The following is a 15,510-nucleotide window of genomic DNA, read 5'->3' on the forward strand; positions in this document are numbered from 1 at the left end:
AAAATATTGCTATACTTGTTAAAGAACATAAAAGCTAACCTATTATATTGGTGGGAATTTGTGGAAATGTAAATCATGTTCCAATGCGATATATATAAACCAATTCAACAAATGTGTTATTCAAGAGAGAAAACATACATCATTTCTTCTACTGTGCTGCTACTTTCTCTGAGAATTACGTATATATATAAATCAATATTTGGAAGAATCAGTTGCAGAAGAAGGAAATGAAGGGCCAAAAACAGCTAAAAAACTCAAAGGTTGTGAACATTGACTCAAGAAAATGATGGGAATACCACATGATGCTACCAATAAAGGATTCCCTGTGAGTCTCATTTCTTTAATTTCTAATCACTACAATTGGTTGGTTAAGGAATCTGCATCAAATAGCACCAAGAATGTTCTGATGTGTCGTAAAGCTCTATCATATATATAGCTCTCTTATTATGCTTCCTATAAATAATTTGCAGGTTTATGGTTCATTTTTCTGCTTATTGGTGCACACCCTCTATAGCCATGAATCCTTTCTTTCAAGAACTGGCCTCCACCTATCAAAATATTCACTTTCCTAATGTGGATGTTGATGTGGTCAAGGTAATTTTTGTGTGTAAACTATAGTGGGAAAGGTCACCATATTCCACCACAACTCTCATTTTCAATTCATCTATTTCTAAGTCAGTGCTTCTAATTGGCAGAACATGCTATGCTAACTATTGTCAGTGAATATTATAAAGGGCTGTCCACAAAAACTATTTTCTAATGCAAAGAATCACTAGAGTCAAAATTTTGTAATCTATATTCCCAAAAAAAAAGTTGTTAGTTTGAAGTCTTTAAAACTAAACCTTTACTTTTAAGCTTAACATGTTTCTTTTTTTCTAGAATCATTATAAAAAGTTATATTTCTTCAATTAAATAATAAAATATTTAATTTTATATATTTTATGATAATCAATGTAAAACATTTTTTCTAATAATAAACGATATACAAAATATTTCACATATGATAAACTGAATTTCATGTAAACTAAAATATAACTTTTCATTTGTTTAGAAAGATGTTTGACATTAACATTAAAAATTATAAGGATTAAATACTTTGGGATTAAACACATAAACTTTCATTTTTCTTTTCTTTTATAAAGAAGTTTTCTAGAATAGATGATGTTAGAAAACGGTGACCTAGAATAGGTCATATCTTTTGTTACCATTATATATATGAATGGTTTGAAAGGGCAAAAGCTCTGTGCATTCCTGAGTATCTATCACCTGTATTAATTCATAGTTCCTATAACACTTTTTGTTATACTGTTGTTGCATTTTGTTTATGTGATAGAAGTTGCCTCCAAGTTGGAAATCAAAGCCTCTGGTGAATGAGACTGTTCACTTTTGGATTCCAAACCTAACTTTGAGGTCATGTGTTACTGTTTATATGTCAGTACACATAATATATTAAAATCAAGTTCCATTTCAATTTTAACTTATAATAATGGCATTATTGGTGTTAAGTGTGACTTTGCTAATGATATCAATTGGTAGCTTATAATATAATTTTTGTGGAGGGTTTCAAGAGACAAATTTGTAATGCATAATTGCTGAGTGTAAGTTATTCTCATGACCAACTTTTCTGTTGTGCTGCTGTGCATTGTGTGGCTCTATCTAGGAACTTCCAAGATGGAAATCAAAGCCATGCTACCTTTTTGTTGATGAATGGAGGAGCTCCAGTGGACAAAATTATTTTAGTGTATTCATTTTATTGAAATAATATCTTAATTTTTTCTGTTAAAATTCTTTGTGGTCAATGCAACTTTCTTACTTTCTCATGTATGTCATGTTTTAAATCATTTAGTTCAAATTCACACACCTTAAATGGTTGATGGTTAAATAAAGATTAACTTCTCAATCAAAGATATCATTATTGGTAAACTTAAGAATACATTTCCTTAACAATTTTAATGGACACATTTTTCTTTTACAAGTAATCAGGATCAAATAATTAAAAATTAAGAAGTAGGTTTCATATTTTTCTTGGTGATTTTTTAATAAAGTTTAATAATTAAGAATGTGTTTTAAAAAAATGTGTTGCTGGTATTTTTCTATAATAATATAATTTTGGGAGAGAAAGACATGAAATGAGTGATTTCAATCCGGTCTAGAATAGTTTGTATATAAAAATAATAATAATAATCTATTCTAAGTATAAAATATAAATATAATTGGATCTAATCTACTTAAAATTAAAATTTGAAATAAATTTAATGATTTTTTAAGAATTACTTTTTAGTTAGTTGAATGTTACAAAGAAATTTTATTTCATCATCTCGAATCTTTTCTCATGAAACTTATTTTTGTATAAAATATAATTTTATTGAAGAAAAATTAGACACAAAAACAACTCTAAACTAATCTATATAAACATGTAACTATTAAAATATGTGACATCTCTCTAAAAAAATATATAAATTTTGAGAATAAAAGCATAAAAATAATAAATTTACATATTAAACCAAAAATTTAATAATGAATTTTTTTAAAATAAGGTTTTAATTGTAGTGTTGATGAAAACTCGATTTTCTTAATGAATTAAAAAGATTCAAATAAAGGCATCATAACAAATTATTATTTTTTTTCTCTCCATAAATAGTTAAGCCACGAAATAGCTATTTAGTGCCAATTAATCGTCATTAGTGCTATGTCCTAGTGTTCCATTAGGAAGACAAAAGAGTACATTGATCAACTATTCTTTTAAGGAATCTCTGAAAAAACAAATATTATTAGAAAGGAAACAAAATAAAAAGGCAAAAACACTTTCTTTTATCAAAATTGCTTCTTAAACACATTCATTATATTCCCTTCTAGACTTGGGTCACATAATGATATTTCTAAAATGATCTCTTTAAATGCTATTGACCATTGATATAAAATGTTAATTAATCTTAAAATCCTAGGAAACTAAATTGGATATTTCTTAACTAGTATTTTTATTTTCTTTAAAAGGTAAAAATTTAGTAAGCAAATATAAAAAATTACCACATAAAATATCATATCCCAAAACATACAAAAAGTTTGAGATAAATGTAAAAATAAATTATGCTTCAAATCACAAGGGAGTGAATTCGTTTAAAATTTGACTTCTTGTGATTTAAAAAGAAAAATCCTTCTAAAAGATTCTAATATTAAGGATAAAAATCATAATAATTTCAATGAATCAAAGAAAATCACCATAATGTAAAAAATAGAAAATAACAAAAAAAAGGATTGAATGTGTTTTAAATTTTTTTTAGTTGTTTTATTGTATTATACGTGCAAGCATTATCAAACAATTTATATATATATATATATATATATATATATATATGAATAAACTAATAAAACGCAGTATGAAATATCAAAGAAAAGAAAAATATACTTAGTGATTTGTCTAGTCACACCAACTACATCCAATTATTAATCAATTAATTAAGTTTCATTAAATAAACTCAGGTTTAATAGGTTCGGAGGTCCTTATATTTGTGGGTTCGTTTCAATTGGGTCTTCCAATTTTGAAAGTGATCAATTTGGTCCCTAATTTAACAAAATTGAGTCAATAATACCCTTTCTGTTAAATATAATGGACGGCGTTAACTTTTTAAACATGTGGCATGTTGAGGCATCCTTTTATTTGCAGGTGGCACAGTTTTATTTGAAGGATGCTTCAACATACCACATGTTTAAAAAGTTAATGACGTCCATTGCATTTAACGGAAAGGGTATTATTGACTCAATTTTGTTAAATTAGGGACCAAATTGATCACTTTCAAAATTGGAGGATCCAATTGAAACGAACCCACAAATATAGAGACCTCCGAACCTATTAAACCAATAAACTCATGTGAAGTACAAACAAGTATTTTTTTTTTTATGAAATGATTCCTAGTTCAATTAAGTATTATTTTTGAAGTCACTATTGATTTAACATATGTATTCTTTTGACTTTCAATCACTCATGAATGACCTCATTTAAGTACTTTTTTTTACAAATCATTCTTATACAACTTTTATAAGTTATTGAAGTATTTAGTTATGAAAACTTATACAAGTAAAACAAAAAAATCTTATGACTCTTTTTTTTTTTAAAAAAAACCCTCTAATAAAAAAAACAAGTTATTGAAAATGTTCAAATACCTACAACCATACAACAATGACAACAAAAATTACGAAGACAAAATGACAAATATTACTTAAAAAAATTATATGATAAAACTTATAACACTTCCAATCTTTACTGATGATATTGAATAACAATATTTCTTCAAATGTAAAATATGCTTCTTCAAGAAAACTTGTCTTTGGGAAAACCACTTAAAAAACTTTCATAAACATTTGGAAATACTTGTTAATTATGAAAATAATGGATGCTTTCCTTCTTAAAGAAGTTTGAAAATACTTATTGTTACTTTATAAGATAATCAATTGTTTGTTAAACTTATTAAAGTAACTTATGAAACACTAATGAGTATAGTGAATTATTATTATAAATATAATTGATAATTTACAAAAGTGTATATTTTTAATTATTTAACACAATCGAATAAATTTTACGGTAAAAAATTGTTTGTGAAATTCGTGAAAACAAATTTTGACAAAGATTATCAATTATTATTTGAGATAATAAATTATGTAATAGATTATAAACTTAAGCCCATTGATTTATGGTGATAAAAAAAAGTAAAAAGTTAGTAACCCTCAAGTATCTTAGAAATTGATTAGTCTTTTAAATTTAATCATTTTAAGATGGTTGAAGGTTACTCTATGGTTTTAGTGTAGAAAAAATAGAGAAAATAATGGATATAAGAAAAAAACATTGTGAATGATGTAACTTTGAAAATGAACTATCTTCAGAAGAGCAAATTGATTTGGTGGAGAATTCAACTATTTCATTTATATAATTTTACTTTGCTTTTATTGATAGATTTATTTTTACTATATATAATCACTTTATTTATTTATATATATATATATATATATATATATATATTGTAAATATAATTGTAAAGTCTCATGGTATAAAATTACTAAATAAAACATTATACAGTGGATAATAAAAAATATAATAGTTAACATCCAACTAGTCATCCAAAAGTATAACCATGGTATAACATACGTTTAAATACAAATAACTCTATAAATTAAAGTTTAACCAAATACAAATTTATTAAAATCTTTCAAAATGTTCAATAACCATGCTAACCAAGCCTACAAACTAGACAACTACATCTATAACATTCTATGGGGTACATCATCACTTGCTTCTTAATCTGTTCAAACCGATAAAAATAATTATTGCAAAAGAAGAAAATAAACCAAGAGGAAACACAGGATAGGGTGATGTAGTTTGTAAAAGAAACTAACATATATCAAATAAGTAGATTCATTATAATATCAAACATTTCAAAGAGTCACAAAGTAAACACGTAATTATGACTTTTATAACTCAATTATCCATATACATATATTGATACCAGATACATACATTGATATCAAATTCACTAGAGACATGCACTTGTTGTGGCCTTTACTACTCTGCAGAGGTATTGCCAATGAATTTCATCCTACCACACAAAAGGTTAGTGTCCTGCATGTCTTTGACCAAGGAAAAACTCCTAGACTACTTCATATGAGTGTGAATAATTATTAGAGTGTAAAGATATCTCCTTACTTGAATTCATACACCAATGCATACACTAAAGAAACATAACAATAGGATCTTCCCTTTAGAATTTCCTTGAATTTTCATCATCTTCTACACTAATACAATCTCTTTAAAAGCATAATATTAATAATTTTAAAGCCACAACCCATGAACAAGAAATTCAACAAAACTAGAAAATATTGCAAGAACTATGAAGTGAAGGGGGCGCCTAGTGTTGGCTCATAAGGGCTCACGTCTTTGGAGCACCCAACAGCTTAGGTTGGTGCCCAATGTTAGCGAACCCTAAAGCTTTTTGTAGTGAGGGTGCCTAATGGTGTTACCTAGCGCTCAATGCCAAAGGCCATTGGAACCTATGCCCAACGATACTCTCTATCATCCAACGCCCTAACGTGAAAGTAGCCCCTGATTTGGAATTTAAAACTGACACTTAGCACCCATTAGCATAGCTCAACGCCATGACATAGGCTATTTTAGACCCAATTCCAAAATATTTATGCATTGAGTTTAGTACTCGTGAAGTCATATACTTATCATATAACCATGAAATACAATGTCAAGATCAACTAAAATTTACCATGTCTAAATCCCTCATGATATGGTTAATTCACTTATAGCATCTTCGTCCCAAATCCTGCTAAAGGAACCTCTTTTAACTCTCACCACCTAACCTTCATTCTCTATATGAGTACATGAGTTTAATAGAGTTAGGATGACTTCCCAACATGGACCTTACTCATGCATAACACTAGACAAATCAATATGGCATTCCACCTCATGAAAGACCATATACATATAATGCATACATCTTGATATAAATCATTCCATTTTTTTAGTATTCTTTCAACCTCTTAAACTTATCACCATTCCTTGGTAATCCATAGCAAAATTTCTAAATTTCAAACATATATCTTATTAATCAATCATAGACTCGCTCAACAAAATCATGTGCTCACTTAACGAGTTACTACTAGGGATGTACTCACTCAACAAATAAGTGACTCACTTAACAAGTCAAGCACTAGAACCAAAAACACATAAATTCACCTATTGAAGTTGGACTCACTTAATGAACAAATCGCTCCTGCCTCTCGGTCATTTTAAAGTTTCCTCTCACTCAACTATTTAGTCACTTGTTTAGCGTCGGTCATTTTAAAGTTTCCTCTCACTCAACTATTTAGTCACTTGTTTGGGAGCTTGTTTAAATCAAGCTCGCTCAACGAACTCTGACTCATTCAACAAGTGAAAAGCTCTAATGCTCTTTGTTATCCCTATTTTTTATGCTTTCTCGACGGAGATTTGGCTTGCCTAGCGAGTTTGAATTAATTAAAAAATCATCAAGTTTCCAATTTAGCCTATCTCACTCTTTTTACACATTTCTTGGTTCTTAAAACATAGGATAATGATACTTTGACAACATTTTTTTGATAACATTTTAACATCATCTACATGTCATTCTATGATTGGTCCAAAATTATTCCACAATCAATAATAATAATCATAAACACCAACATGGACCAATCACAGAATGACACGTAGATGATGTTAAAATGTTGTCAAAAAGATATTGTCAAAGTATCATTATCCTAAAACATATGTACACCATTAGATTTCCACATTAGATTTTTAGAGATAGACTAATTTGACCAATACGAGTCTCCTTAATGGTTCATTTCACTACATTATATAAGTATTACATATATTTCAATCAATTCAACTAATTACATAATTTCATTCGTATATAAATTTATTTTATTCAAGCACAATTCTAAATAATTTGTTCCCGTCAATTCATTCATACTAAATATAATAGATAAATTCAACCAAGTAATATTAGAATAAAACATTATTAGCTTGTCTTACCTTAAGTAAAAAACCTTATAGTTCAAAAATGTTCCTTAGAAATCTATTTCTCATAGGATGATCTAACTAAATAATTAAAACCCCAATAAAAATTATAAATATATCCTTCTAATAACAAACAAAAAGATAGTTTCACTTTAAGCTATTTTGAGTCATATGCGTTAAATCATCATAAGTCATATGTAATCTAAAAAATTCGAACTCAAAAAGAAACAAAAAGTGAACTTACTCTATTTTTAGTGATGAATTTGTAAAGTTTTCTCTTAAGATCTATGGTCTCTAATCTTGAAAAGAATAAAAAATGAAGTTTGAATTATAAAATAAAGGTAGATAATAACTTTATTAAAAAAATACTATAGAGATTATGATTTTTTACAAAATGGAGTCATCCAATATAAATTTTATTTATAGTGTTGAAATTTTATTAATAAAATAATCAAATATCACTTTTTTTAAATCACAACTATTCCTAGATTAATTTTTAAGTGTTTACATAAATATTTTTAAAATACATAGTAAAATTTATTATTTTATATTTGAATTAAGAAAATTATTTTATTAATTTTAATGTATTTAATTTTATAAAAGTAATTAATTATTTTCATGTTTGATTCTACTCTCATATTATTATTTTTTTGTAAAAATAAAATACAACATAAAAAATAATTTTTTATTTATTATATTTAAATTTTCTGTATTTTATTGTTGTTTTGTCATTATAAATTTATTGTGTTTTATTAGATCAAATTATTGGTACTATAAATTATTATTATGAATTATTACTGTAATGTTTATTTCTATTTAGAAATGGTTGTTGCCATTAAATTATCATTGTTTAAAAGTAAATATTTATTACTTTAAATGTCTATAGTATATTTATTGTTACATTGGTATTTAATTTTGTTATAAAATTTAAATTATATTGTTTGTAATGTATTATTCTACTACTATTTCTATTATTATTATTATTATTATTATTATTATTATTATTATTATTATTATTATTATTATTATTATCATTATTAAAAAGATTTGAATAAAAGTAAGATTATTTATTATGACTTGAAACATGTTATGTTTGAAAATTTCATTAAAAAAAACTTCATATTTTCTCTTTATTTATTTATGTTATTTTAATTTGTGAAGTATTGTGTGAAATTTCTTAAATTAAGGAAAACATGTCAAAAATCTCAAATTATAAAAAAAGATGTAATAAATAAACTTTAAAAATAAAATTTTATTGTTTTTAAAAAATAATAAATTTATTAAATAACTATCTAAATTAAAAAGTACATTTGAGTAATAATATTTTTTTAATTAAAGACTTCTTGTATTTATTATGGGTTGGGTTCATATTCCCCCTTATTTTTAAGGGTAAATAATAACTTTAATAATTAGTAATTGAACTAGGTTGAATCATATGACAAACTAAAATTTACACTTCAACCAAAATTTTATTTATGTTCTATATGTATTTAAATATTCAAGATTAAAAACAGAGTAATTAATTAATACAAAATGCTACAAATGCTAAAAGTTGAGAACAAAAAGCTTAGTTACTTATGTTAGAAAAGGAGTTTTAATTGTAGAAAGGATGCCAATTAGTTTTTGGTATTAATTTACATATGTTTAAAACAAACATATTCTTTTTTAGTTTTTAAATTTTCTTTAGGCTATTAGTTTTTATAAGGTTTAATACCTAATTTTGTCCCCAGTTTGGTTCGAAAATCTCAATTTAGTCCCTCGTTAGAAAAATAATTGTAATGGATCCTTACTTGTACATTTGTGAGTCAAGTTAGTCCCTTCCGTTAAATATAGGCAAACGGAGTTAATGGAATGATGAAGTGGCAGTAGTTAGTGGTTAGGTGTCAAAATGCAATTGTTTGCGTGGCAACTCCCTCTCAGATCAGAAACCAGGTTTCTTCCTTCTTCTAGATTCACAACAGCGTCTCTACTTCAAACAAAAGAAGCCAAGAAAGCTGCCCTTACCCCTAATTCATCTCCTCTTCTTCAACACAAAATAGAAACCCCCACTTTCTCATGGACAAACAAACACCAGGCCATGGTTTCGCCTACGCTCCCCTCCCACCGGTCGGAGCCACCGCCGATACCGCGTCGTTTCGACCTCAGGCCCCACCGGAACCACTGCCGACCGCGGCGCCGCTGCCTTCTCTTCTTCGCGCGCGAGGCCGACACACTCTCCTTCTGTCTACCGCAAAAAGCCCTTCGTTTGGATAGAGTGTTTGATTGTTATTGGTAATTGGTAATTGGCATGGGATGGCAGCAACATTTGACGGAAACAGGGTAATGTGACAGTCCAGTCACCTAGTTCAAAAACGTCATTTCGCTCCTCGACCCAGGCCCAACCCCAACCGGCCACGCCCGCTTCCGAAGAGCTCCTCTTCCTCCTCCTCCGTCTCCTCCTTCCACACAACCCTCCCAGCCTCCCCTCTTCCACGCCACCCCTCTGCACCAAATCCCCAAAACAGACGGCACCCTCAACGACTCCTCTTCAAAAACCAATTATTTCTCCTACCCCTCCCCCGCCACTTCCTTCATCTCCTCCCTCACCGCCGACGCCCACACAAAACAACCCTCTTCCTCCTCGCCGCCCCTGCCTGCGCCGGGTTCTTTCCACATCACCACTCCCCTCCCACGTCAAGCTTCCCCTCTCCTCCTCCTCCTCTTTCAAGAGGAAGTGCAGCTCTGAGAACTTGCCTTTTGGAAAGTGCGGTAGCTCCTCTAGCCGCTATCATTGCTCCAAAAAGATGTATCTCAACAACCATGCTTCTTTCTTCCAAATTACTGTTTTTTTTTTCGTGACTCAATCCACCGTGTCACTGCTTCTCCGATCCCGTCTGCTCTCTCCGACACCGGCAACCCAGGGAGGGGTTCGTCTTCATCGCACGTCCAAACCTCCCCAATTTCTAATTAAAACCCAATTTTAAAATCAAGTGCTCTAACACCACGTAAGCACAATCTCAATTACCTGTTGACACCTAATGAGTGACTACTGCCACATCAGCCCATTAACTCCGTTTGCCTATATTTAACGGATAGGATTAATTTGATTCACATAATTACAAGTAAGGATCCATTACAATTACTTTTATATAGAGGGACTAAATTGAGATTTCCGAACTAAACTGGGACAAAATTGGATATTAAACCTTTTTATAAAATTAAATTTACGCATTCCAAGACCTGAACCGTTTTGTAGTAAAATCCAATGACGAACACTTTCGCGGCCACTATACCCAATAGACAGTTGCCACCAATATTTCTCATTGACTGTGCATTCACATTCACATGTTTCCATAAAATTTTAATATCAATAAGTTAATATTATTAATCTGAATCATTAAACATGAATTCAGTTTTATTATTGTATAAACTATTTTTTAATTTTATCTTTTTAATAATTAATTTTCTAAACTTAAATAACTATTCATAAAAACTATCTGTATAATAAATAAATTATTATAACAAAATTACGAAAGTTATTTATTTTATAAAATTAATAATTTTTATATTTAATAACTATTGTGATAATAAATTTTTTATCATAATAAAAATGGGTAAACACATATAGTATGTATATGTTTCTACTAGTAATTTATAACTAAAATTATTTACTAAATTTCTTATTTAGTAATTTAATAAAAATTAATACTTAAATACCTAATAATGATAATATTATTTAATAAACATAATTCGTATTTTATAAATAATCTAAGTTGTCACTTACCTAGTCTTAATCAAATGGTTTATTTTCAATAAAAAAAAATAATAAATAAGTTCTCTTTTTCACCCTTCTTCTTCTTAACTTCAAAACGTGCAAGCAAACCTTACGCACACCACACACCTACGCACACCACACACCTACGCACACCACGCGCAGCCCCTGTTTGTTTTCCAGGAAAACAAAGCAAAAACGCGTTTTCCGTGCGGAAAATCCTCAATTTTCCGGGAATCGAATCTGCACAATGGTTTCCCGGGAAAACACCAATTGGCTCTTTGATTACGGCTTGATAGATGATATTCCCGTCCCGGATGCCTCCTTCACCGTCCCTTCCTCCGGCTTCACATGGCCTCCTAATGCCTTGAATGCCACTTCCAATGTCGGGTATATGCAGATCGTTTTGCCAATTGCCTTTTCCTTTTCAAGCTTTCGATGCTGTATTCTCTGATTTTTCTCCTTGACGTGATTAGGGTTTGTGCTTTGTTGTTTGATTGGTTTGACTTTGTGAATATTTGATTTTAGGGCTGTGTTTAGGAAGCTCTACGGCTGTAGGATTTTGTCTTTTCCAATACATGTGATTTATTTATTTATTTTATTTTTTTTTATTGGGAGGTTGTATTTGATGATTTTTGTTTTTAATGTTGCGTGATGGAATCTGGCCTAAGGGGGTGTATAATGTTATGTTTGAATTGAAGTTTGAAAAATGCTCTGATGAATTTTGATGTACTAAATGAAGAAGAAGAAAACTGTTTCTTTTAGAGGAATGGTACTTTTAAACTCTCCCAACTTCAATCCAGACATGGACTGGCTGGAATTAATTCTAGCGCCTCGGGACATTCTTGCATGAGATAGCTTTAATTTCTTAATTGACTGTTTAGATTATTCTATTGATGTATTTTTCTGTCTTGTTTTCAAGGCAATGTGTTGTTTTGGAACTGTGGATTGTCTTAATTCAAGCTTTTTTAATCAATATTTGTGTAATTATGTTGATTGTATATGAAGTTGAAGATCATTTTCTACCTCCTAGCTAGGTGGTTAGTTACTTTCTTAAGTTATAGGGTCATCTTAATTCTCATATAGGAGTCCAGCTAGGTGGATCAAATGAAGATGTGCTTCAGTCATAACTTATAATCGTGGAGGTTATTGTTTAAGACTAGGTGAGATTATTCTGTGTAGTTATGACTTACAATTTTTAATGCACTAATGAAGTGAATGTTATGGATAAGAAATGAATGTGTAAGAGACGAGAATGGTGAGGTGAATCATTGGATTGGTGAAAGTATGCAATGAGAGAGGTTTGTAATAGGAGAAGGGGATATTCTAGTTTGTGTTATGAGACACCATTAAGAAAAGTGTTTTGTAAATGGTTTTACTAAAATTTGGCTACTGCTAGAGCCAAATAAAGCAACACCTGAGATAAATTAGATTATTGTTCTAACTCCCAATAGTGAAATTTTCCTCTGTAGGTTTTAACAATATGAGAATGAGAAATGATTTTATACATAATCATGCTGATAATTTATCAATTTTGTAAGATTCCTATAAAATATGGAATGCTACATTTTTAATACCATTCTTATTAATATATTCTTATGTAAAGCATATATTTCAATTCTCGTATACTCAAATGTTTTCTTTTACATTTTGTCACTTGAGGCCATACACTTTTTGTTTGTCAAACATGGCTTCTGAAATTGTTCATAATACATTATTCAGATTTCTATCTGCCTCTTTATACATGTCCTCATAATAAACAATTTCTTTTACTGCCTTGTCTTTCTTACACCATTATGTTCTCCTAGTGTTGAAGCTGACGGTTCACTGGTGGATTCTGATGGTCTCAAAGAGTCTGGCTCAAAGAAGAGGTACACAGTGTTCTATTAGCCTTTCATTTTTATTGAATGAAATAATTTTGTTAAAGGAAAAAAAAAAAAGAATCAACATGTGTATCTTATTCTGAAACACCTCTTCTGTAGCTTTTTTTTCTTTGCTTGATTTCCTAATCTCTCTTTTGCTTGAGTGCTTCTTTATATTACAAGTATTAAGATGATTTAGTGTTTTTTTTTTTCGTTTTCTTTCCTTTTATACGGTAATAAATTAATAATGATTGCAGAATGAAGTGAAATCTTGAGGCAATACTAGTTGCTTAGCTAATTTACAGAATTTGCTTGGCAATTGTCATAGATGATCTTCTATGAACTGACAGATGTGTAGTAATGTAGTGCAGTCATAGGGTGAGGCTAATTGGTGCAGTCAACATATTGCAAATCCTTGCATTGCATCTATTATCTTTTTCGAGTATAACATTATTTTTCTTGGCATAAGATCAGATTTCCAAAATCATTTTTCTTGTCTTATTTCATTGACTGCACTAATTTGGAATACAAAATTTGATCAAATGATTAAACTTCTGAAAAAGGAGTGAATCCAATCTAGATAGCTTTGTTCATTTGCAGGGTTAGATCTGAGACATGTGCTGCTTCTAGCACCAAGGCATGTCGGGAGAAGTTGCGAAGAGATAAGCTTAACGACAAGTATACTTTCTACTTCAAAATTTCAACTAGTTCCTGTCTTTCTATACTCATCTTGAGCTTTTATGTGAATATGTAGCTGAGGCATGTACCTAATATGATGGACATTGTTAGGTTTGTTGAATTGGGCTCCATTTTGGAGCCTGGAAGGCCTACGAAAACTGATAAGGCTGCTATCCTGATTGATGCTGTCCGTATGGTGACACACTTACGGGGTGAAGCGCAGAAGTTGAAAGACTCTAATCAGGGTCTTCAAGAAAAGATTAAAGAGTTAAAGGTGATACTCATATTTGAATGACTTTTTGGGTTGGAAGTTACATATTGTGGATCACTTGGGGAGAAATTTGTTTAGGGAAGTATTTCCTGTTTGAGAAATGATAACAACATACTCTACTATAAGTTAGATATTTTGGAAATTCACAAATTTTGGTTGGTTCCACTACTTTTTTAGTGATTCTCTCCTGATATTGTAGTTCTCAAGAATTTTAGCCAATCATAAAGTGTGTGTGTGTGTGTGTTAGAGAGTGTGTTCCTAGTTCTCCTCTTTCTGTTTTCACATTAAATTACATAAGTTCCACCTTTATTTTTATTGTTTTCAAAGATTTATATAGCAACGAAGCAAACTGTTTCCTATCAAACTGTTGAAATAAAGTGGAAGCAAGATGACATTTCTGTAACTAAAGTAAAAGTAGTAACATATTTTTCGAATCCAATGGCAGCGTAAGTTTTCTGCCTCCACTTTTTTTCCTAACACTGAAAAATTCACAATTCTAATTGTTTCTGAAATCAAATTCCTTACATGTTGTGTAGGCTGAGAAGAATGAACTTAGGGATGAGAAACAGGTGCTCAAGGCAGAGAAGGAGAAGTTGGAGCAGCAGCTGAAATCTTTGAATGCACAACCCAGTTTCATGCCTCCCCCTGCTGCTATCCCTGCTGCATTTGCGGCGCAAGGCCAAGCCCACGGAAACAAGTTGGTACCTTTTATTAGTTATCCTGGAGTTGCAATGTGGCAATTTATGCCACCTGCTGCAGTGGATACCTCACAGGATCACGTACTCCGTCCACCAGTTGCCTAAGCTGGCACTGTACAATTCTCTGAGCTTGCATTTTGGCCCAGAGTTGTATCCATTTTACCAATACCTTCTTGGCTTTGTTAGTTCTCTTCCAAGTATTCTAACTGGACCCAGTGGTGACAACGGTCTGTATTTGGCATATGATACTATTATGATTAATGTTGTTATTTGCTTGTAAATGTTAAATAAGCTTGTCTGTCTAGCTGTCCTCGTCTCAGTTTTAATACTAGCTACTGGATTCTAAGATAATCCGATTTTAGGTTCACAGTAACATTATTTCAGCTTAGGCCATGCAAAATAGGTGAGAGGGCATTGTTGCTAGTAGAAGATATAGATAGGTTTTAACAATCGAGGAAGCAACAGAGCTATAGTGCTCCAGTTTTCAATTTAGTGCTGCCATATTTCCTTACGCAAGCAAAGATTGTTAACTTACATTATCCAAAATCTCTGCTGAATTATTTAGACAATGGTAATTAAATCCATAAAAAAAGTTTTAATGACAATACATAAGATTTGTATCATGTGTAGTATAAAGAAAATTGTGCATGAAAATGCAAGAAATTTTGCATTGTGTATGGATTTGTATTAATTCTTAATGTTAGTGTTAGTTATTC

At 30.3% G+C, this 15,510-nt stretch overlaps 1 protein-coding gene across 1 annotated transcript; it reads left to right on the forward strand.

Moving 5' to 3' along the window:
• Nucleotides 1-11,372: 11,372 nt before the first annotated feature.
• On the forward strand, nucleotides 11,373-15,098 carry LOC108340821 (transcription factor ILR3). The gene is made up of 5 exons (XM_017578412.2): nucleotides 11,373-11,675; nucleotides 13,094-13,156; nucleotides 13,748-13,825; nucleotides 13,937-14,099; nucleotides 14,633-15,098. Exons 1-5 carry the CDS (start codon nucleotides 11,536-11,538, stop codon nucleotides 14,897-14,899), a joined length of 711 nt encoding a protein of 236 aa, XP_017433901.1. The 5' UTR covers nucleotides 11,373-11,535; the 3' UTR covers nucleotides 14,900-15,098.
• The last annotated feature ends 412 nt before the right edge of the window (nucleotides 15,099-15,510 follow it).

Source organism: Vigna angularis, chromosome 5 (assembly GCF_016808095.1).
Source record: "Vigna angularis cultivar LongXiaoDou No.4 chromosome 5, ASM1680809v1, whole genome shotgun sequence".
Taxonomy (NCBI): domain Eukaryota; kingdom Viridiplantae; phylum Streptophyta; class Magnoliopsida; order Fabales; family Fabaceae; genus Vigna; species Vigna angularis.

Coding starts and splice junctions, on each gene's coding strand:
- LOC108340821 (XM_017578412.2), top strand. CDS start 11,536: ATGGTTTCCCGGGAAAACACCAATTGGCTCTTTGATTACGGCTTGATA. Junction 11,676..13,093: donor AATGCCACTTCCAATGTCGG/GTATATGCAGAT, acceptor ATGTTCTCCTAG/TGTTGAAGCTGACGGTTCAC. Junction 14,100..14,632: donor AAAAGATTAAAGAGTTAAAG/GTGATACTCATA, acceptor CATGTTGTGTAG/GCTGAGAAGAATGAACTTAG.